We start from the raw sequence: 22,889 nt of genomic DNA on the forward strand, positions 1-22,889 counted from the left end.
TATTTTTGGTATCTCTTTTCACCTTTTCATCTTGTTTCTTATATGATTCAATTTTATATTTCCAATACTTTTTCGTTAATTCAAAACTTGATTCCACATTTTCTTCTTCTGGATATGTTTCGTTAGGATTGAAGTTCTTATATGCTAACGCGTAACGAATCATTGATGCATTAGATGATAATGAAAGATTATGGAGCATGTCAATTTTATAAACAAATGTTTCTTCAATAATTTTATCAATTGGGTCAATCATAATTTCAACGTCTTTATTGCAATAATGAATAAAATATTCTAATCTATTCTCAAAATTTTTAGCATCATTGAGATATATTTGATAATCTGAATCGGATATTGTTTCTTGTGTTAATGCTGAATAAAATGAATCTTGAGTGAATGGTTCCTTTTTATATAATTCTTCTTCGTAATTTTCCCATGTGATGAATTGATATGGGAAAAAGGATTTAACACGTGATTTATTGTTTCCGAAATCTTGAGTGAATTGGTCTAATGTCCCACCCGCTATATAATTTCTGATGTCAATAAATCTCAATTCATATGGAACGTTTGTTTTCTTTACAATGATTTGCTTAAATTGTGAAGATGAACCCAGCATTGATTTTATTTTCCATTTTGCAGTGTTTAAATCACGAAGAATTAAATTTAAATCAAACTTTCCCGAATTAAAACCAATGATATTCACTTTATTGAATTCCTCATCTAAAAGCTCTTTCATTGCTTCCTTCTGTTTCTCATTTAATGTATGGGACTTCATTAATTCTTCATATTGTTCAATATTTGATTTAGCAACTAATGAACAGGTTGAAAATAAAAATTCAATCCAATCAGAGATGAACGAATCACTCGAAGTTAAGCAAAAATTCCTTGTATATGTTTTATCGTTTAATTTAACCGTTGATGATACCATAAATGGTTTTAAGTAAGCGTTCAAAGTTGCACATTCAGAAAGTAGAAGTTCTTCTTTAGTCTCTAATGTTTCGAAGTCAAAAGTAATATAATATCTTGTTGGTTTATAATATTCCTGCAAATTATGTGCTAATAGCCATTGATATATCTTCTGTTTCGTGATATGTGGTGCATATGGTTGTTGTGTGTTTTGCAATTGAACGTCTTGAATTAATCTTCCATTATTTTCTTTACATTTCTCACAATGTTTTAAAAATCTTCTTTGGTTTTTCCTTTCTGGATCATCACGGATAGAATATACTTCTTCTTTGCAAAAGGGGCAAACTTTATATCCTGTGAGTGCTTCAACGTCTGTTATTCTGTCAGCGTGAAGTTTTCCACATGGACTCTGTGTTAATAAAATATTTACTGTTTCAAATTCTGGATCTATCATTATTGATTCCACTAATGGAAAGTCTACCTTATTTATGTCTACGTCTTCTGGTTGAGGATCACAATAATAGAAATCAATATTAACATTTAACATTCTTGCTAACCTCTCACTTTCTGATGAAATGTCAAACCTTCATATGCATCTATGGCTTCATTTAAATAACTTCTACGAGTTTTAGGATTAACACCATCAGGAATGTTATAGAAGCGTTTAAATAACCTTCTACCTTCTGCTCTAATTTGATTATCATTCATTTTAGCTGTTCCGTTTTTGTTCATTTATGTAAGAATAAAAATTAAAAAATAAATAAAATAAAGTTTATTTTTTAAAGTCCAGATCAAAAGTGAATTAAAAGAACACATAAATTTTTATCATCTGCGACGTGACGAATACATTTTAATTTACTCAAGAATGCGTACCCTGATACATTAAATCTAATTCCTGTCTTATTTAATTTCACAACTTTGAAAAGGAATGTATGAATAGCTATGAAATGATGACGAGATGATTTATGTGTTGCTTCCATTTTTTCTGAAATAAATGAATAAATATAATGTTTATAAGTTTTCATATCTTTTATGTTCTTAATAACGAATGGAATAGATCTTTCCACTTCGTCCTCCTTCGGAGCTGTTCTTTCATATGAAACATCAACGGTATCTTCAACAATGAAACCACAATCGCATAAAATTTTATATGTACCAATTGTTTCTTTTGATATTTTATCTAACAAATCAAAAACTTTATCAACACCTGTACATTTATTTAAATAATAATTTGTGTAAATATCATGGTCTTCTTTCTTAATCGTATTTGTTGCATATGTATTTTTCAGTGCTTTTTTGAATTTTTCAGAATCAAGAGGAGGTGAAAGTAATATACATGGATAATCTCCATCGTCAATAAATTGTAACTTATGTTTATGAATAAATTTTGTGCCTTCTTCTGAAAGTGTTTCGTCAATATCACCATCTAATAAATTTTTAGTAGATTCCAAAAAGTAATTTTTATATCTTTCCTCATGTGATTTTTGAACTTCTGATTCTGAAGCTGGGATATTCATTAAACCTCTACTTCATTTCAGCATTTCTTAATTCTTAATTTTTCATCTATTTCATTTCTTAATTGTTCCAATTTCTCAATCTCATCGTTATAATATTCATCTTGTTTAATTTTTTCTTCAAAATATTCAGGAGGTGTTTCAAGGCTCTCTGAGCCCAGGTCCTCTGGACCATAAAGAGGAATATTCTCCTGTTTTTCAACTTTTTTGGGATATAAATATCTCATTATAGCCTTTTTAGTAATTGGTCCGTTATATTTAAATTCATTCAACAATCTGGAAAACTCTTTCACATTCTGCATATATGTTGGATAAGAACCGTCTCCAAAATTTTCTAAAATATTTTCTAATTCTGAATTAGTGAACTTTAAAGATTTCAATGAATTAGTTGTTATACTCATTTATTATAAAATAAAAGATAAAAATTTTATTTGATTTTATATAAGATTATTTTGATTAATAAGGAATTAATTTCATTTTATGTCTTATAATGTGCGCATATGTATTTAAAAGGCATTCATTGAATTGCTTTTCAATCTCTTTCTTTTTTTCATCTTCGAATATTATATCATTTTCATGTTCGAAGCTTGTAAGTTTGTTATCTTCAAATATTATATTAGTTTCATATATCAAATTATGATATCGGTCATATTCTTTTAAGTGATAAATAAATATAAAATTTACGGTTCCTTTAATTTTAAATTCAAAATTAATTTTACAACAGCTTTGTGGATCAATTAGTAAATCAATCAAATAATGTTCAAAATCAGATATTATTCTTTTTCCATACATTTTATATTAAATAAAAAATTGACACCATATTTGGAATCTATGCAAAAATATATTCTTTTTATTAATGGTAATATAGGAATTGTAGGAATAAAAACTTTTTATAAATTATTCATAAATTTTTAAAATTAATGTTAAAAAAAATGATACAAAATCGCTCGATATTGTATTTCATTATGGTAGTGAATCTTTTATTCATGAAAATAATTATTTCTAATTTCTTTTACTCTCTCGTATATACTAGATTTGAAGAATTCAGAACATTTCCCATAATCTCCTAAATGTTTTCTTATCTTATTGGTTTTCCATTCATTATATGAAACTGAATAAACTTTATCTTTATCTTTACACCTTTCATCACTTCCAATATATTTATATCTCAGTTTTGATTTAGCATTTTCATATTCATTAGCGTTTAATAATTCACAGTCTTCCTTTTTAAATTGATGTTTAAGATATTCAGGATTAACAATTCTATAATATTGCTTCCCTTTAAATCTTTGAATATAAACAGGAACACCATCCTCTAAAATTCGATAATCTATTTTATCTGGTTTTACTTGTTGGGTCATTTATGTAAGAATAAAAAAATAAATTATTTTAAAATTAATATGTTAAAATAATGATACAAAATCGCTCGATATTGTATGAATTCTTACGTTTACAAAAAAAGTCACACACCCCGCCCTATCCTACTACTTATGTTTCCACTCAATTAATACAAAGGTTTCAAGTCTACTATCCAATGAGAATGATTGATACTAGTGGAGCAATACAAAAATATTGTTTTGTTGTAGAATTTTTATTCATTGATGAAAATTTAACTCATTGCTAATTGAATTATTACATATAAATCTATGACTAGATAAATTTATAACTCTATGCAATAAATGATGAGTTGTCGGATTCCTGATATAAAAAAAAATAAATTTAAATGATATTGTTCTAAATTTGATCCAATTCTTCGTTAAAATGATGTCTGTTTTTAAAAAGAAAATAAATTGGCTCAAATATTAAAGATTTACACTGAATTTTTCGTTTTTGTAAGTTAGCCTTATTTTCTTAAAGTTTTTTTAAAAAATATTTTATACAATTGTTATTACAAAAAAAATACATTAAAGATTTGTGAGCGTAAAATTATATGTGATGTACGTTAAAAACATTAATCAGATTTTCTTACTTCTTATTCTATTTCATTCAAGATATTTGATAAAATTTCATGGGCGATGTCACTTTTCAAAATTTCGTTTTTGTCATCAAGGATTTTTATTGATGGATTACCTTGATGACGAAACAACAGAAACATTATTAATGAAATATGGGTGCTCAAATAATCTTCCTGTTGTTCCAGATATACAAAAACCTTCATCATTAGAAGAATCTATCGAAAAAGCAGGAAAATACGTCCTAAAATTAAGAGATAAAAGATTTCCTGCAGATATTCCTGTTGGATCTACACCAGGATCTGTCTACAAGCAAGCATATATCGAAGTGCAAAAGAAAAATCAGTCACAAGCTAATGATATATTTAAATTTCCTTCTCATCTAGTTGATGACCCAACAGTTGAAGGGTGGTATCATATGACGCATGTTACACAGATTCTGAAAGAAATTAACTCTCTTCCATATAAAGATATCGTGAAAAAGAGTGAAATGATTAAATTATTTCAAGAAAAAGTCATTAATCTCGTAAAAATTATGAAGAAAGACGGTCTTATTGTCGCCAATACCAGAAAAAAACCTTCAACTGTCGCAATCGATTACTTTGTTAAAGAATTAAACAAATGTCGCAAAGAGCTCATCGATAAGTCGATCAAAGAGAATCAAATAGACAACGATTTGCTTACCGGCGATGTCGTAAATGAATTTATTTCCCCTCAAAAATCAACTCTTCGACCTGGTCGCTTGAAAGTACCAACTTTTCCAGAAGAAGATGGTGCCATTGAAGAGAAAATTACGCGTAGTATTGCTTTCGCTGAAAGCGCTCTTCCTCCTTCGTATCGCTACACTGATTTATGTTTGAATGACGAGTCGAGGAAAGATTTTCATAGAGGACTGAAGAAAACACTTAACGCATTTAGCGAATTCTTCGAACCAATACCAAAAGAAAAAGCGCAAACAGTTCCCGTTTCTCCGAGAGATGATTTCCTTCCACCGCCAATTTTACCGAAAACACCACTTAGAGTTCTCACAAGACCGGTCTCCCGCATCAATACACCTAAAAAGGTGATACTTAAACCGCAAACAAAACCGCCAAAAATTATCAATGTCTGGCATATGACGGATCCGATCGCCAAATTCAGAAATGGCGTCTTTGTTGATGAACTAAAGGAAATGTCGCACGTAATTGGCAATCTGGAAATTCCTCCCTCTGAAATTGATTCAAATGAAAATTTAATTCCGGATGTTCTGAAAGTTGGAAACACCCAAGCCGAACAACCGGATAACCAGCCGAATATGATGAACGATACATGGAATACTGACCTTGACGATAAGAAATCTATCGACGATAAAAGTAAGGAAAAACTAAATGTTCCATTGATCAACGAGGAACATAAACCAGATCCTTACTTTATACAGTATGTAAGTAACGCGATAACTTCAGCAGAAAGCGCAAAAGAGTTATTATCTCATTACGAGCTCAACAAAAACGATCAAGCTGGAACATCTACGGAAGAGATATTCCAGAATATATGGAAGCAATTGGGCTTTTCTATGAGGCAAAGATTAGAAATGTTAGTAAAATACACAAATTCTTCAGATGAAGCATCAAAACTCACAGATTCTCTTCCAACATGGGAGAAAGCACTTCAAGAATACCAACACTATACGAAATGTTATACAGAACTTCGAGATTTTATTCGATTCGAATATGCTCCAGGAGTTAACGATAGAAAGCTCAACGAACTACACGTGAACATACAGAGATCTGAAGAAGCGCTTACAAACGTCGCAACTACGTTAAGAGAAAACTACGGCGATGAATTAATCATTCACAGGAAAAGCTCAGCATCGTTGATACAACTACATCAAGCTAAAATCCGAAATCTACTACAAGAAAAGCATATTGCTTAATATTATTTAATATTATAGATTCTTTGTTTGTAAATATTATCTATCTTTACTTATGGTGTTTTTGTCTGAAATAATTCTCACTCTTTGAGCAAATATTTTATAAAAAAAATTATTGAAAATTAAAAAACGATAAAATGTATCAACGAAAGATGTGAGGTAATAGTGTGCATAAGTGCATTCAGTTTTTCGAAGTCTTAAAGCTATCTGTATTTATCGAAATTTTTGTCGAATTAACTTAATTTCGGAAGCATTCCTATATCTACTGGAATGTATTAGAGTAACGTAGGTTCAATATCGATTGGATTTTAAAGTAATGAAAACAGAATATTTTATTTCTGTAAATGTCATTTGTTGAGGCGTGCCCCACATTAGCGCTTTATATGTAATAGGTTCATACATAATTTCTTTCTAATGAAATTTTCGTGAGAAGAAAAGCATAAAAACGAGATATTGTAAGTACGATCGACTAACCAATGCGTTGTAGTCATGATTGTTGCAAGAAACTCTTGAAAATATTGGAAGATGAATGTTTATTTTGGTAATTGAACTGGAAATGAGATAGTTTTAAAGCAAATTCATGCTGGTAGTATAAGTTGGTTATTTTGTGGACAATTTTGTGCATTAGCTATCTTAAGTAAGTCAATAATAAAAAAGAGTAGCAATTTATCTTTGAAAAGTTTCATTAAGCAGGCCAATTATGCTTAACATGGCATAAATTCTAATTCTTAAGTTGTCATGACTATTATCTTTGATAATGGAATCTGTGCAGTGACCTGTAAGATTAACTTCATATGAATTATTGTAAAATTTGAGTATTGTTTGTGATCATTTAGTGATACAATGGACATATAATTGGGAAAACTGAAGCAATTATGGGATCAAACTTTATATTTGAGGAATTTATTTTAAAATATTGGTCAATTATGAGAAAATATGTATTTCAACATAAAAATATAAATTTTTCACTAATATATGATATGTTTGTGCATTTAGATTTGTTTTTAAATATCGTAAAATTCCAAAAAATTTATCTTTAGTAAAAATTGATGAGAAAATCTAGTGCAATGAAATTCAAAATCTGGATTTCGCGATTTTTTTGGAAAATCAATTATATTCTAATTGTTCAAATATTTAATTTTATCACAAAAAAAGTATGAAAATAAACATTATCGACAGAATTTCGATAACAAATTCGGTCAGTATTAAGAGTTTTACATGATTTTATGCATGAAATAACTTTGAATTTAAATGGTAAAGTGTAAAAACATTACAAATAACTTTCAAATCATGTTTATACGGATTTTCAATTTTGAAATATAGTACCTGATTCTTTTTATGATAGGATTTTATTTGATGCAGTCCATATTTTAATTTTTTCCTTCAGTAATAGAAAATTGATTAAATATTGTATCAAAAATACTAATAAACTTGACTTCAAAGAGTCATCATAAATGATGATGCAATATTGATAAATATGTACATAATGATCAGCCTGTTGGCTTTCCATAATTCGATAAATATGATAAATATTGCATTAATCAGTTGCGAACAAAAATACCACCATCTTTCGTTTTTTTACGCTGAAACATACTAACATTGGTTTAAGTTTATTCTTTAAATAGATAAAATTATGTTGTTTCAACTTTTCAAAGAGCACTCTCAATTTAAACCGCAATAATCGTCAAGTAGCCACATATTATTTTTATCCATAAACTTATCGAATTTATTATAAAATTTTTTTATTCGTTCATTGAACCTAAAAGTGACAACTGATCGTTAGTTTTATCGAAATTGAATGCAATCATAATTGAATGATTTGAGTACTCATGTGGTCTTCACTTCTGACCAACTTTTGCTAAATAATCAAGTACATTTTAAGATGTTTCGAAATAAATAAAAATTTTCGAAATTGAGAACAACAAACATAGATTTTTTTATGAACCAATCAAATTTGAATGGTAAAGTCTTTTGAATGCCAAACATCATTTTTATCTTATCATGACAGATGATATATGCGTTGTCGGAACAGGAGTTATGGGTGCTTCCATCGCAAGGAACCTCGCTCATCATGGCTCCAAAGTTATTGGTTATGATATCTCATGGGAAAGAACACAGAAGTTACTCGAATTAAAGGAGGAAAACATTACAGGTTACAAGACACTTGAAGAGGTTGTCAAGAACCTTAAGACTCCTCGTGTTTTCCTTGTTATGGTTAACGCAGAATACGTTGATGATGTTATTAAGTCACTCAAGCCTTTATTGGAAAAGAACGATATCATCATTGACGGTGGCAACTCCCATTGGCCAGATACAGAAAGACGTCAGAAAGAAATTGCTGACTCAGGAATCCACTTTGTTGGCATGGGTATTTCTGGTGGCCAAGAAGGCGCTCTTAATGGTCCATCAATGATGTTTGGTGGAGCTCCAGAGGACTGGGAACGTTGCAAGCCAATTCTTGAACCAATCGCAGCCAAATCTGCTGATGGCCAGCCATGCGTTGACTTCATGGGCAAAGGTGGCAGTGGTCACTTTGTCAAGATGGTTCACAATGCTATCGAATACTCAGATATGCAGCTTATCGCCGAAACATATTTCTTACTCAAGAATTCTCTCAACAAATCCAACGATGAGATCGCAGACATCTTCGGCGAATGGAATAAGGGTGTTCTCAAGTCCTATTTGGTCGAAATCACAGAGAAAGTCTTGAGAAAGAAAGAAGGTGATGTTTCATTGATTGATTTAATCGTCGATGCTGCAGAACAAAAAGGAACAGGAAAATGGACATCTCAGGATTCCTACGATATCCCAGCTTGCACACCTGCTTTTGGTGAGGCCGTTTACGCTAGAGTTCTCTCATCCTTGAAAGATGAGAGAGTCGAAGCTGAAAAAGTCATCAATCATCATTCCATTGAGAATTCAGAAATCAAAATTACAGTTGAAGACCTTGAAAAGGCTCTCTACGCTTCAAAGATCATCTCATACGCTCAAGGCTTATGCATGATCCAGAAATTCTCAAAGAAGAACGGTTACGATATTGATATTTCAAAGTGCGCTAAGGTTTGGAGAGGCGGCTGCATCATCAGAGCTGACTTCTTGAATGATATTTCCAAGTACTACACAAAGGAGACAAAGAACCTTTTGTTGATTCCATTCTTCAAAGAGGCTGTTGAACAGAGACTTGAATCACTTCGTAATATCGTTGCTTACAGCTCTCTCAAGGCTCTTCCTGTCCCACTTTACTCTTCTTGCCTTTCATACCTCGATTCATACACAAGAGCTAAGCTCCCAGCTAACCTTATCCAAGGCCTTAGAGACTTCTTCGGCGCTCACACTTACGAAAGAATTGATAAATGCGGCCACTTCCATACAGAGTGGACTGCTTAAACTTATTTATTAAAAAATTATCTATCTCTATCCTAAATTCAATACTTTTTCTATACATACCAATTAACAGAACATGCTAATTATAAAGACGGATGTTCAAAATCTCATTTTAGTAAAGTTTTTATATCATATTTTATGTTTTTATTTAATTTATTGTATTGTCAACTTGAAAAATTTTATATTTAATACATTTGGAAACTTTATTTATTAGCAATAATGATGAAATTTTATGTAAATAATTCCTTGATAGATATTCATTTCAATTTCTCGTATGTTCCATCAAGAACATGGGTAAAATCTTGGATATAGTAGTGAGCTAATTGTCTCTTTTCTTGATCATGTTTTGCAGAAAAAGTATCATAGATAGCGCAAACATGCATTCCAGCACTAAGACCAGATTTTATGCCAGAAACTGAATCTTCGAAGACCAAGCACTTGGCTGGATCAACATTGAAATAAGATGCTGCCTTTAAATAAACATCAGGGGCTGGTTTAGCCTTTTCTACTTCGCAAGAAGTAAAAACTGTATCAATATATTCGCTTAAGTTCTTTGATTTAACGATCGCTTCTCCGAGTTCACGAGCATTACTTGTACAAATAGCTGTTTTAATATTCCTTTCACGCAATAATTTCATCAAATCAACAGCACCTGGCTTTACTTCAGCATCTTCTGTATATAATTTATGGGCCAATGAGATCCATTGGTCATAAAGTTCCTTAACTGTTCCCTTACATCCAAGAGATTGAAAGAGTTCCATTGATTGAGTAAAGCTCATGCTATAAAATTTTGCGGTTAAATCTTTTGGAACTTCAAGACCATGTGCAGCAAAGAACTTTTTATCAACCATTGGTGGCAACATCAATGAATTTAGAATAGTACCATCCATATCGAAAAATACAGCTTCGATTCCGTCAAGCATTTTTTTGAATTTTATAAACCCATCAATAAACGATTTTTTCTGATATTTCAGACCTATACAATCAAATCAATTTTTGGAAAATTTTATTTTACCAAATTCCAAAAAACAAGCTATATTCAGGTAGTGATATTATAAAAACATACTTCCATTCAATAAATGTTACAAGACACAGCGATTTGAAAGGTCTATCAAACAGTTCAAATTCGATAAAAATACATCCATGATTATAGCAGTGGTCGAAACTCCCTTTAACATTGACATACATGCAATTAAAAACCAGAACAAAGGGGAAAAATACAACTGTTCAATTGAGAACTCATAGAAAATGTTGTATGTGCTCCTCCAAAAAATTTCAAATAAAATTTGTTCATTTGTATAAATTTTATTAACCGTTGAAAATAGTAACAGACTTTATATGTTACATCTTTGGTTTCAAACATTTTGTATTGAAGGAAATTCTTGCGATATTCAAGAAATTACTTTCTTCAAAATCAGTCTCTGCCGGCTTAACTAGATCCTCACTCTTTATTTTCTCCACTCCTTATCTTACCATCGAACAAATATTATTTCTTTTATGTAATTATCAAAAACATTTACAAGAAAATGCATAGTATTTGTCACCAAAATTGAATGTAACATAAATACTTGAGTTTCAACAAACAAAAGAAATAATTTGAAATTGTTTTTCAATAAAAATTATTTTTATTGACATACGATAAAAACCTATATAGTTCTTGGATTTTTAGTTACAAATAAATCTATTAATACATGATTCCTTATCAAACCTTACAATTTATTAATTTATTCTCTCGTGTTTAAAATAATGAACCAGCTTCGGCGCTTATTTCATCTATTAATTCAAAAAGATTTAAATTCTCGAAAATTGAAGGAATATGCTTTTCATTCTCTTCAATTTCTATCTTTTTCTCTTCATTAGTCTCAATTTTAGAATTATCTATATATATTTCATGCTCATTATTATCAGAGCTATTCATATTTGCTTGTAGCTTTAAAAAATTATTATAAAGATATAAATTATATTCTTGTGGATACTTTTTCGATATCATTTGGTACCGATATCTACACTGTACATCTGTTCTGCCAGGAAGAAGGGCGCTAACCTTTGTCCAGCTATGCAAACCGAACCTCATTACTGCATTAAAAAGTGTCAAGTCTTCATTATTTGTCCAAGAATTTTTGTTGATGAGGGGATTAAGAGATCTTTGCCATCTCTGACTGCACTGACATCTGTTCCTTCCATTGCCAACAAAAAACGAAACTCTTGTCCAATCATTTAAGCCATATTTATGTATTGCAGCAAGTAGTCTTTGGTCTTCAAGTTGAGTCCATATTTTTTGTCTTGTTATTGGAGATCCTGTCTAGGATAAACTGTGAAGTTGGTGGGGCTACTTCTGGTACATTCATAAGGCACTCCATTTTGTCGATTGGCTCTGAAGTACCAATACTAGAACAACAGTTAACTTTTGCTTCATCTAATGAAATTGCATTCTTTATATAGTCAAACAGGAGCTTTTTAATATACTGTACTTTATTCTGTGGTACCCCTTTGATGATATGGTTATAGATGGTGATCTGAGGATCGAACATTAATTTGTGTAAACTCAGATTTATTGAATAGAAAAGCTATGAATTGAGAAAAAATTTGATATTGAATTGATAATAAAATAGTATTTTTATAAGGTTCAAATAAGTTTCAGCCGTATTAGTATGGTATTACAATTAATTTGATTACAAATTTTTCTGAGCAATCAGGGGGTGTGGAAAAAATTCTGTTCAACAACTTTTTATTTCATGAAAAACGTGCTCGACGTTTCATGCATTATTGGGTATATTCTGATATACAGATCATAATATCCTATTTTATTCGATTATGCCGAATGAATTTTTGCATTGACATGTCCATTTATCAATTTAAAATCAGCCTCTCAAAAAATAAAATTCTCAAAATATATTTTTCTAAATTGATATGTGACATCAACCAAATATAAATGAATTAACGAGCACTAGCTGGTGAGCAATATTTTGGGTTAATTATTCGTATTTGTTATCTTTTCAAATTTCATGATATGACCAAATATCTGTTTTCAATTTTTTGATAAGGTTTTCTGAATTTATGCATTCAAATTCCTTTATTTTTAAAAGATTTTTGAAAGACGTAATATTGAAATTCAGATTAAACGATGTGAGCCTACTAATTCTCTTTATAATAAAGCATTATCATTGGAATTCAATAAAGTTTTAGTGTAATTTTACGATTTCTTCGATTTCTCCAATATGAGATCTCTATAATTAGCCTTCTAAACAAAGCAAATACCATTTTCCATTTTGAATTATGATTGTTTTCATATCGCAACTACCGTAAAAACATCTTTTTGAGTCAATATTGATTTGAAAATAAATTCTTTTGATATAACTCAATTTAGAGGTACATTATATCGTTTTATTCCATAATTTCAATAGATTGCTAGTTAAATTTAATACATAAATTTAAAATTTCAAAACTTGATTAAAATCTTATTTTAATCAAATTATTCTAGCATTCACATATATCGGAACTTAAACGTAAAATGACATGATGTATTATCTAAAATTTTTATAAAATACCTGTAATTTTTCATCACAAACTGAACAAAAACGGTTGCCATTTCAAAATTTTGATAATTATTCAAATTTAGTAAATCATTAATGAATATAATCATTGAACTAATTATTAGCAGTTCCTGCTATTTAAACAATTTTATATCTTTGAATACTCATTTTTTTCGGTTTCAAGCGGTTTAAAATGGTTGGACAAATAAAAACATATGCAGGTTAATATAATAAACATAGAAAATAAAAATAACTTTTGTGAATTTCTCAAATTTTTGATAGGGAAACTACAATCCACAAAGATTGAGGACAATATTTCTGACATCAGAGGAATGAAAACATGAAAGTCGAATCGAATACTTGATTCACAGCTTTGGAACACAAATATCATAATTGGATTAAAATTGGCCAACATTTGCGATATATCAATAATAGCAATTTTTGATTTTTCGAATAAAAACAAGAATAAACAAGTGGAAATGATACATTTTTTGGACGAATCAGTTCAGTTTAATTAAAAAACCAAAATTCAAATATTTTTAAGTTAAAATAATCATTTAAATATTCATATCATTAAAATTGTTTCATATTAAGTTCTGTCAAAATGTAAGCTATTGAATTTTTTGAGAGGGAAATAATCGTCGAGGAAGTAAAAAGTGACGCTTTAGGAAATATTATTAGAAATATGATAATAAATATATTTGGAAAAAATATGTTTTTTTCAAAAATTGAAATGTTCATAGAATATTTTGAAATATGTAGGGAATTGAATTCGGTAATATATGATAAACAGGATTTTTAAATTTCAAGGAAAAATAGCTTTTGTGAATACTTTTGAGAACTCTTCTCAAAGATCATGATTCAAATATATTAAGGAGCCAAAATATTAGAGATGAGTTCACAATCAAAATTTTCTCACTTTTCTTCCAAATTGACATCCTTACTCACCACTTTCAAGTTTTTCATACATATATCTTACCCATTCATTTGGAATACGAGGTCTCGAGTTTTCGTTCATTTTTTTTACTTTACAAAACTGTTTATTTTTCAGAATTTTTAAATTTGAAAAAATCCATTCTATATCTGATAAATAATATATTATTTTTCAATCAAAATATTTTGATTATCATCTCAAAAGTGTTCTCAAAACCTAGTTTTTCTTATTTTGGATAATCTTAATATTTATATTATTATAAACTAATTGAACACCATATGTTTTTGTATACTTTTACAAAAAAATTGATAGATTTGTGATACTTCCCCCGACGATAGAATTGAATAGCTTACATTTTGACAGAACTTAATATGGAACAAAATATCTAATAAAGATCTATGACCATGAATTACCAACTCATTTATCTCAAAATGATAAAATCAAAATAATAATTATATTTTTCAAATCAAATCAGGCATTCTATATATATCCAAACAAAAATTTGAATCTCTAATCATGGATTCATCTTTTAAGGAATTCAAATATTGATTTCATTTTGGACCGTCAGTAAATACAAATGCTTTTATTCTTATTATAATTGCATACGAACTTAAATTGAGTAAAGCAAAGCATGCATTTAACTTAATCAGATTAAATATTTTGTAGATTAAATTCATAAAGATTTTTCGTGTAGTGTATTGATCTGTTAATAGAAATTTAACAGAAACTTTTAAATATTATCAATAATTAAATAAAAAATGAGGATTTTATAATATCTTTTTTCTGTATCAGAATACTAAAATTAATTGATTTCACTAGTCAAGAAATTCAAACATCCCATTATTAAAATTAAAATTGTGTTAATCAATCAATTTTTTAGAAAACAGACAAAAATTTAATATAAAACCATATTCGCATTATTGAAATAGATCAAATAATGACTGGTTATCAAACTCTAAATGGAAAAGATTAAATTCATCCTTGGAATTATCAATAATATCAGGAATATAATATTTTTCATAATCTTCCGCCTTGATAGGTTTTTGTTCTGGAATGATTCGTTTTGTTTTTGAATTAGCTTTCTTTGAGCCTTTTCTTATCTGTCCTTCTCTAACTAATATATAGTATCTGTACCTACATTGCACATCAGTTCTTCCCTGCATGTCTGCTGCAACTTTTGTCCAGCATTTGACACCGTGAAGCGAAACAGCTTTCTTCAATTGTAAGTCTTCGTCAGGCGTCCAACCATTTTTGTTTATAAGTGGATTTAATGATCTGATCCACCTTTGAGAGCATTGGTTTCGATTTCTTCCTGTACCAACATAATCTGAAATTTTCTGCCAATCTGAAAGCCCAAATTTATGTATTGATGCGAGGAGTCTTCGATCTTCATTTGGAGTCCAAGCCGCAACTTTCTTAACTTTATGAATATCTTCTATCCTTGAAGTTTGAGCTGGTAATTCATCAGGGACGTTAATGTAGTCTTCTAGTTGATTCATTATAGAATCATCATCAAGAATAGAGGTGGTAGCAACTTTAGCTTCATCCAGGGTTATTGATTGGGTAAGGTACTTATAAAGAACAATTTGAACAGGTCGAAGCTTATCAGCTGGAATAGTAGATAGAAGGCTATCTTGAATAAAGCCACGGTTATTGATTGACATTTAAATTTGAAGTGAAAAAAATATATTAATAAAATAGAAAATTGAATTCAAAATATTGAATAGGCACCTCAAACAGAAAACACTGAAGTGTTACATTAAATAGATGCTATGAAGAATTTCATATTTTTGAAAATCGTTTGAATCTTTCAAATAATGATATTGCTATGAGGAAGTATTCAATCTGTTAATTGAATTACTTCAGAATTTTTTTTCAAATTCATATTTGAATATCAATATTTATATAAAGATTAAACAAAAATAATAAGGAAGATTTCAGCATTTGAAAAAGTTCTGAATATACAACTGAAAAACTTTTTACGCCAGCCTATTTGGAATATAACAGTGATTAATATTTTCCAATAAAAGAAAAATCGTAATGTCAAATACAAAATAAAAAATAATACATTGCGCAGTCTCTATTTAATAAAATCTTTATCAATTTTATTAAAACAACATTTAATAACAAAATCAACCATTGAAAGAAAATTTACAAATCGAAAAATTCTGATATTATATTTTAAATACTCGGATAAGCAAATATTTCGTCTCGATATGCTTTCACAAAAAAACAACAAAATTGGCCTTCAATTTTAATTGTTCCTTCTCATAATATTAATCAGTGAATCAAGATATCAAATATTCATGAATTTAATTTATTTGAATCTATTGGTTTTGCAAAGAAATCAAAGAGGTTTCTTTAGAAATTTCTGTTACAATAAAACATAAACCATTTAATTTTTCTATCGGCATTTTTCAGCTGATTATTTGGGTTAAACGTTTATATGCTTTGGGTACAGCTTTTTTCTAAGAATTCTTTGACAATTGACCTAGTGCATTTTAAATTTATACACATAATGAATCATTAAACCATATTGCTTCACATTTCTGTTCAGGAATATTCACATCCAAATTAAAAATGCAATTTAACTGGCCAAATCAATGTTCAATCGTTTTACTCCTTTTTCTAGATTCTTTTGCCCTTTTCATTGCTTCTTATCCTTTTAATGTTTTTAAAATAATATTTAATTCTCTCCGAAAAGGGTATTAAACTGGTATAATTATTTTGGTTGCATATTCCTTCAACGATTTTTGCTTTATTGCTTTTTTGATTTTTTTTTCTATTTTTATTGAAAATTGACTATTAATAGGTTTTTATAATCTTTTTAAAATTAAACTTTGATAAACAACGATAATTTAATCCGAATGCTCATAATGAAAAATATTTTTTTAAATTATTTAATTTGAAATTTTTATTTAAAATATAAATGATTTAAATCAATAACAATTTGGGATTTCAAATATTTTAAGATCTTTTTAATCAAAATAATTTTTATTCTTGAAAAATATTTTAGAAATTAATGGTTTCAGGCCAATTAAATTGGAATAAATAAATTACTTTTTAAAGGTCAGATTTTTAGTAATCCATTATGGGAAAATCAAACAAAAAACAAAAGAAAATTCCAATCAAACATTAGTTATTAAAGAAGGATGTTGGGTCAGTCTCCAATTCTTTGATCATGTCAAACAAGTGAATTGAAGACCAAAGATCTGCAATATCAACAGCTGGTTCCTTCTGAATTGCAACTATTGGTGTTTCTTTCTTCACTTCAATAACTTTTGGAGCTGGGCTTGTGTTATATGCTACATGATTTTCATATGTTGGAAGATGATAACACTGACTGAAAAACTGGCTCTGTTCAATACCCAATGCTCTAGGATACTTTTTACCTATGATCTGATATCTATATCTGCATTGAACATCTGTTCTGCCTGGAATCTCAGCTGCAACCTTTGTCCAAGAGCGGTCGCCGTAACGATTGACAGCATTAATGAGCTTGATATCTTCATCCATAGACCATTGACTTTTGTTGATTATAGGATTAAGGGATCTAAGCCATCTTTGGCTGCATTGGTTACGATTTCTGCCATTGCCAACAAACTCAGAGATTTTGGTCCAATCACTGGGGCCATATTTATGCATTGCAGCGACAAGTCTACGATCTTCATAGGATGTCCAAGCTTTGGATTTTTTCTGATTAGATGGACAGAAGTCACAAGTTGGACTTGAGGCTGGCTCATCTGGAACATCTATAAATGAAAGTAATTTATCAACTGGCTCACTTGTTCCAGTTAGATTTAATGATTGGAGCTTTGCCTGCTGATAATCTATATTATTTGTAATGAAGGATGAAAACACATCTTTCATAGGTTGAACTTGATCGGGGTTTAGACCTAAAAGGATTTCATCATAAAACGCTGGTGGGAGATTGTTATTAGGTGAACATGCATTTTCAGAATACATCTAAAATTAAATGGAAATTGAGAGCCAAAATTGATTAATTTAAAAGTCTCATCACACTTTTCAATGCTCGATTTTTAAAAACTGTTTAAAAATGGAGCTTATATTGAAATAGTGTAGAGACTAAAAATTACCACAGACTATTTCAGAGGATTGAGTTGCCACTCAATCCTCTGAAAAGTCTGAGGTAATTTGCAAACTTTCAACCAATCACCTCAAAAATGTTTTACTTTTATCTCTGTTAACCAAATCAAAATATAATTTACCTAGATTTTTTTTCTCAATTTAAATTTTTCAAAATCTTTTGATTTTCTGAAACAAATCATTAACTTTACATCATCTAAATCAACTTCACTATTTTTTTGATTTAATTTCCAAAACATATAATAATTATTGATTGTTTTGATTTTTTTACACCAATAATATTTCGAAAATGTAATTCATTAAATTGTTACATATTAAGAACATATAATCGATTCAATCATTTTTGATTTATTTTCAATGTGATTCATTTAAGAATTCGATATTTCAAGTTTGATAATTTTTTTTAAATTATTTTCGATATTTTTGATTTGTGGTAATTGAAGAATACTAATTGCTAAATAGGGTGTTATGATACCATAGAAATTAGATAGTCTCATTTCTATCTGATTCAACAGGATCTTTTTCTAGCATAATAATTTTGTGATGATTTTTTCCGGTTTATCTGAATATTTTAAATTCACTATTAATTTTGAATATACACTTTTTAATCTCAATTTTATTTATCATGTAATTATTCTTTCTCAGTATTTTCCTGCCTAAATCCAAAAATACAGCTATAAAATAAAAATTTTTCATATTTATTAATTATTAGCTTAATCATTCTATTAACCATTATTTTAATCAATCATTTCATGATTTAACAAACGTTATATTTTTCAATAGACATCAAAAGTCCTTTTTCAAATAATATCTTCTCAATTTTTATAATTTAATATTATTATAATTTTCATTTATTACTTACATAAATGAATATTTTAAATCTTAGCTTTGAGTGGGGGACAAACTCGCCCATTGTCACTTTTTCATTAACCTTAAACTTATAATTTTCGTTATTTTTAATTAACCTTATTTCTTTCCCAATTCCTGATTTATTTTATTCACTTACTATTAAAAGTCACATTTTAATAAAATATAATAATTTATTTATAGCATTTTTTACTATACTGTAATAAAAAATTAATTATAATAAATTAAATGTTTATTAAATCAAATGTTTTCTTTGCAATAATATTTTTAATGTTGAGTAAACAATGTTGGGATCAAGTGTATCATTTTTCAGACCTTTCTGAACAGCTTCAAGCATACTGATGCATTCGACTTTTTTAAATTGTGTCATTTCTTCGAAATCTCTTGTGACTTTTTTGATAACTTTAACACTTCTCTCTGAATCCAGACCTTTAATTTGCAACTTAATCAGGAATGAAGGAACAACACTGGAATATAACTCGATTACAAGTTCATCGAGTCGAAGATTTGGTTGTACACCACTTGTATGTGCCGGATACCATTGTGTCAAATTTTTTCTGAAATTAACTTTAAAAGTACTAAGTAAGATCATGAGATATAGCAATATATGTTTAAACCAACTTATATTTTGGTTGTACACCACTTGTATGTGCCGGATACCATTGTGTCAAATTTTTTCTGAAATTAACTTTAAAAGTACTAAGTAAGATCATGAGATATAGCAATATATGTTTAAACTAACTTATATTTTGGTTGTACACCACTTGTATGTGCCGGATACCATTGTGTCAAATTTTTCATGAAATTAACTTTAAAAGTACTAAGTAAGATCATGAGATATAGCAATATATGTTTAAACTAACTTATATTTTGGTTGTACACCACTTGTATGTGCCGGATACCATTGTGTCAAATTTTTTCTGAAATTAACTTTAAAAGTACTAAGTAAGATCATGAGATATAGCAATATATGTTTAAACTAACTTATATTTTGGTTGTACACCACTTGTATGTGCCGGATACCATTGTGTCAAATTTTTTCTGAAATTAACTTTAAAAGTACTAAGTAAGATCATTTATTTTTGCATAATATAATGCCAATATGGTTTCTTTTGATTTTATTTCATTTATAAGCAAATCAGATTTACCCAAAAACTCCACTCCATAAGCGTTCATTTGCTAAATTAAAAAGTGACAATGGGCTAGTCTGTCCCTTTCTCCTTAGCTTTTTTAATTCTCAATTGTTTCAAATTCCTGTTTCAATATCCAACGTTTATATTGATTTTACTTTTTAATTTCATTAACAATTCGAAATATGGCATTTTAAATAAATGAAACTCGAATTATGTCTTTCAAAATTGAAGTACATTTTCTATGTCATTTTATCATTTTTTACGAAGCGCAATTTGAAAATAATTCCCTATATAATATACTTTTAAAATTCCCTTCAATTTAAATTTTAAATTTCTGTCATAAAGAAATTGTCCTTATGATCTTTCACCCAATCCACTTGTTCTTATAAAATTCAAGAAATTTTATATATAAACAATGATTCTTTTCCTTAAATTCAAATATAATATATGGGCTCGTGAATTTTCTTTTCCTGTTATCCATAAGCAAATATATAAATTTGGTTTATCAATATTCCGAACATACTCGACGTAGTCTTCTATTTTTTAATGCGTTTATTAACGTTAAAAATGCGATACTTACTTGTCATATATTTGCTATACATCACAATAAATCTTTATCAACGACAAAAACTCAAATTTATCACAATTATTTACTTATCAAATAAGATACATCGTTTAAATCAGTTTTAAACTATGTTGAAATAAAACATTATCTTTTTTTGCTCTTAAGGATACCCTTACGTGTCAGATTTTTTGCGCATACGAAGAAGTCATGCTAGACATGAGCTATAAACCTGAAATTTTAGCAACATATTTAAAACTTTTTAAACTACAATACATTTTAATATTCAAGAACAAAAATATTCTTTTTAGAAATTACATAATTATTTTATGTGAAATCTATATAAAAACATATTTTGCGAGCGTAACTTTTTTCTTTATAAGCACCTTATATGACTGATAAACTGTGAAGGCACATAATTGTTAATTCATAGAGTTGATATGTTTCCAAAATTGAGAGGAAATTTGAAAATTGAATACTCTTTCAATTCAATTTTCAAAAGATATCAGCTCCTTCAATAATTGAAGGACGATTTTGATCATTTGCTCTTAAAACAAGTATGCCATGGAGAAAAAAGTTACGCTCGCAAATCTGAAATATAACTATCATATAAAAAAATTAAATTTCTAATTTTTTACTCTATAGATATTATTGGCCACTTGTGTAATGCATAAAAGTTTATGTCATATGCATACATTTGGAAGTATGGGAGACGAGGGAAATTACTTCTATGAGGCACTAGGATTTTTAAAAATTTCTCTATCGGACTCACCATTCAATTTCTCGAAAATTAAAAAAAAATCAATAATAGCTAAAATGTATTATGCATAACAAATTTTAATGTTACACGGTATTTTTTGAACTTCATGACATGAATTTTCTTTATATTATTTTTTTTTTTTGGATTTTCTATGATTTATGCGATAGGCTGGAACAACATTGTAAGTGCAATGATATCATTTATAGAGAAATCTAAAACTTCAGCATTCAGAACTCGCAACCACAAAATATTCATTTGCTAAGTAAGTAAAGTTGATTAAGTTCGAAACTTAGCTTTTATACGTAAAACCAAGTGTGTATTGTTATTTCTTGTTAAATTATTGAGAAAAAAAATAAATTGTAAGAGAAACGATACTGATTATTGAAATAATATTGAGGGTAGCTGCAGATTTCTTCATTAACATGCCGGAAATTTGTTAATCTTGGTTTTCTATCATAAAATCTGTCGAAGAATCTAAAAACGGAGATATGAAATAGAGATCATGTAAATCTAGAGTATCCTGTCAGAAAAATAGACTAAGCATGTAACCCTTTTTTGGTCATAAACACTTTTTACCACTTAGTCATACAGATGATCATTAAATTTAAACGAGCACTTTTTGTCAGAATTTATTCTTTTACAAAGACAGAAGATTTTAGTATTATTTAATATTAGTGCTGTAGCAAAATTCAAAAACGGTGAAAATTCAGTGAATTTGTGAATTCACATTTTTTTTCGACATTTTTCTTGATATATCCATGCACATTAAGAACACAGCTTTGATACGCTTAAAAAAGCATATTTTATATGAAATTGTTAAAGAAATAAACAATTTATATAAAAATTGCACTTATGGGCAGTTTAGATATATAATTTATATATAACATATATACAAATCCATAGACAAAGTGCAATAACTACAATGTTGTAGAAAATTACAGCAGAAATACTGACTTTTTGAAGGATAATAAGAATTCTTCTAAATGTTGTATTTTTATAATTTGATTGATTTTTTTTACTATTTCATTAATCTTTTATGAATAATAATTATTTTTAATATATGTGCTATTAAAATTTCAAATTTTGACTAATATATCTAAGTTATCTGAACGAAACATTTAGAAAATATCATACTTACATTGAAATAGCAAGTAGAGCATATTAATAGCAAGTTTCTTGGCTTTATATCTATCATCTATTGTTGTTTGATCAAACAAAATTCACTCTATTATATGGTGTCAATTAATTAAAACAATTTTTAATAGTTATTTATTTAGTGCGAATAAGTGCAAACTCATAAATGAATAACTTAATAGTAGAAATGAATTATC

At 28.5% G+C, this 22,889-nt stretch overlaps 7 protein-coding genes across 7 annotated transcripts, besides 9 other annotated features; 2 read left to right on the forward strand and 5 right to left on the reverse strand.

Moving 5' to 3' along the window:
- Positions 1-3,209: part of a mobile genetic element that runs on past the window's edge.
- Positions 584-1,450, reverse strand: TVAGG3_0197110 (uncharacterized protein; the record flags this gene model as incomplete). The annotated part of the gene is made up of 1 exon (XM_051226212.1): positions 584-1,450. A coding segment is annotated over one exon (867 nt), but the record flags the coding sequence as incomplete, so codon positions are not given.
- Positions 2,703-2,997: a mobile genetic element.
- A 1,251-nt stretch (positions 3,210-4,460) lies between the features above and the next one.
- TVAGG3_0197130 (coiled-coil domain-containing protein 87 family) lies at positions 4,461-7,577 on the forward strand (the record flags this gene model as incomplete). Its single annotated transcript, XM_001314356.1, has 1 exon — positions 4,479-6,281. One exon carries the CDS (start codon positions 4,479-4,481, stop codon positions 6,279-6,281), a length of 1,803 nt encoding a protein of 600 aa, XP_001314375.1.
- A 670-nt stretch (positions 7,578-8,247) lies between these two features.
- On the forward strand, positions 8,248-9,708 carry TVAGG3_0197140 (6-phosphogluconate dehydrogenase family; the record flags this gene model as incomplete). The annotated part of the gene is made up of 1 exon (XM_001314355.2): positions 8,280-9,665. The coding sequence occupies one exon, from the start codon at positions 8,280-8,282 to the stop codon at positions 9,663-9,665; it is 1,386 nt and encodes a 461-aa protein (XP_001314374.1).
- Positions 9,709-9,802: 94 nt separating this feature from the next.
- TVAGG3_0197150 (pseudouridine 5'-phosphatase protein) lies at positions 9,803-10,604 on the reverse strand (the record flags this gene model as incomplete). Its single annotated transcript, XM_001314354.2, has 1 exon — positions 9,920-10,585. The coding sequence occupies one exon, from the start codon at positions 10,583-10,585 to the stop codon at positions 9,920-9,922; it is 666 nt and encodes a 221-aa protein (XP_001314373.1).
- Positions 10,605-11,257: 653 nt separating this feature from the next.
- TVAGG3_0197160 (RNA polymerase II transcription regulator recruiting protein) lies at positions 11,258-12,193 on the reverse strand (the record flags this gene model as incomplete). Its single annotated transcript, XM_001314353.1, has 1 exon — positions 11,921-12,193. The coding sequence occupies one exon, from the start codon at positions 12,191-12,193 to the stop codon at positions 11,921-11,923; it is 273 nt and encodes a 90-aa protein (XP_001314372.1).
- Positions 12,194-13,774: 1,581 nt separating this feature from the next.
- Positions 13,775-13,816: a mobile genetic element.
- Positions 13,775-13,816: a terminal%2Cinverted (terminal inverted repeat of ISTv3 transposon ID:TVAGG3_0197170).
- A 651-nt stretch (positions 13,817-14,467) lies between these two features.
- Positions 14,468-14,509: a mobile genetic element.
- Positions 14,468-14,509: a terminal%2Cinverted (terminal inverted repeat of ISTv3 transposon ID:TVAGG3_0197180).
- Positions 14,510-14,965: 456 nt separating this feature from the next.
- On the reverse strand, positions 14,966-15,810 carry TVAGG3_0197190 (RNA polymerase II transcription regulator recruiting protein; the record flags this gene model as incomplete). Its single annotated transcript, XM_001314352.1, has 1 exon — positions 15,047-15,793. The coding sequence occupies one exon, from the start codon at positions 15,791-15,793 to the stop codon at positions 15,047-15,049; it is 747 nt and encodes a 248-aa protein (XP_001314371.1).
- A 1,454-nt stretch (positions 15,811-17,264) lies between these two features.
- On the reverse strand, positions 17,265-18,095 carry TVAGG3_0197200 (RNA polymerase II transcription regulator recruiting protein; the record flags this gene model as incomplete). Its single annotated transcript, XM_001314351.1, has 1 exon — positions 17,265-18,095. One exon carries the CDS (start codon positions 18,093-18,095, stop codon positions 17,265-17,267), a length of 831 nt encoding a protein of 276 aa, XP_001314370.1.
- Positions 18,096-19,126: 1,031 nt separating this feature from the next.
- Positions 19,127-19,164: a terminal%2Cinverted (terminal inverted repeat of MuDR-5_TvMULE4 transposon ID:TVAGG3_0197210).
- Positions 19,127-20,323: a mobile genetic element.
- Positions 20,286-20,323: a terminal%2Cinverted (terminal inverted repeat of MuDR-5_TvMULE4 transposon ID:TVAGG3_0197210).
- Positions 20,324-22,889: the final 2,566 nt, after the last annotated feature.

The sequence above is a fragment of the Trichomonas vaginalis genome, chromosome IV (assembly GCF_026262505.1).
Source record: "Trichomonas vaginalis G3 chromosome IV, whole genome shotgun sequence".
Classification (NCBI taxonomy): domain Eukaryota; phylum Parabasalia; order Trichomonadida; family Trichomonadidae; genus Trichomonas; species Trichomonas vaginalis.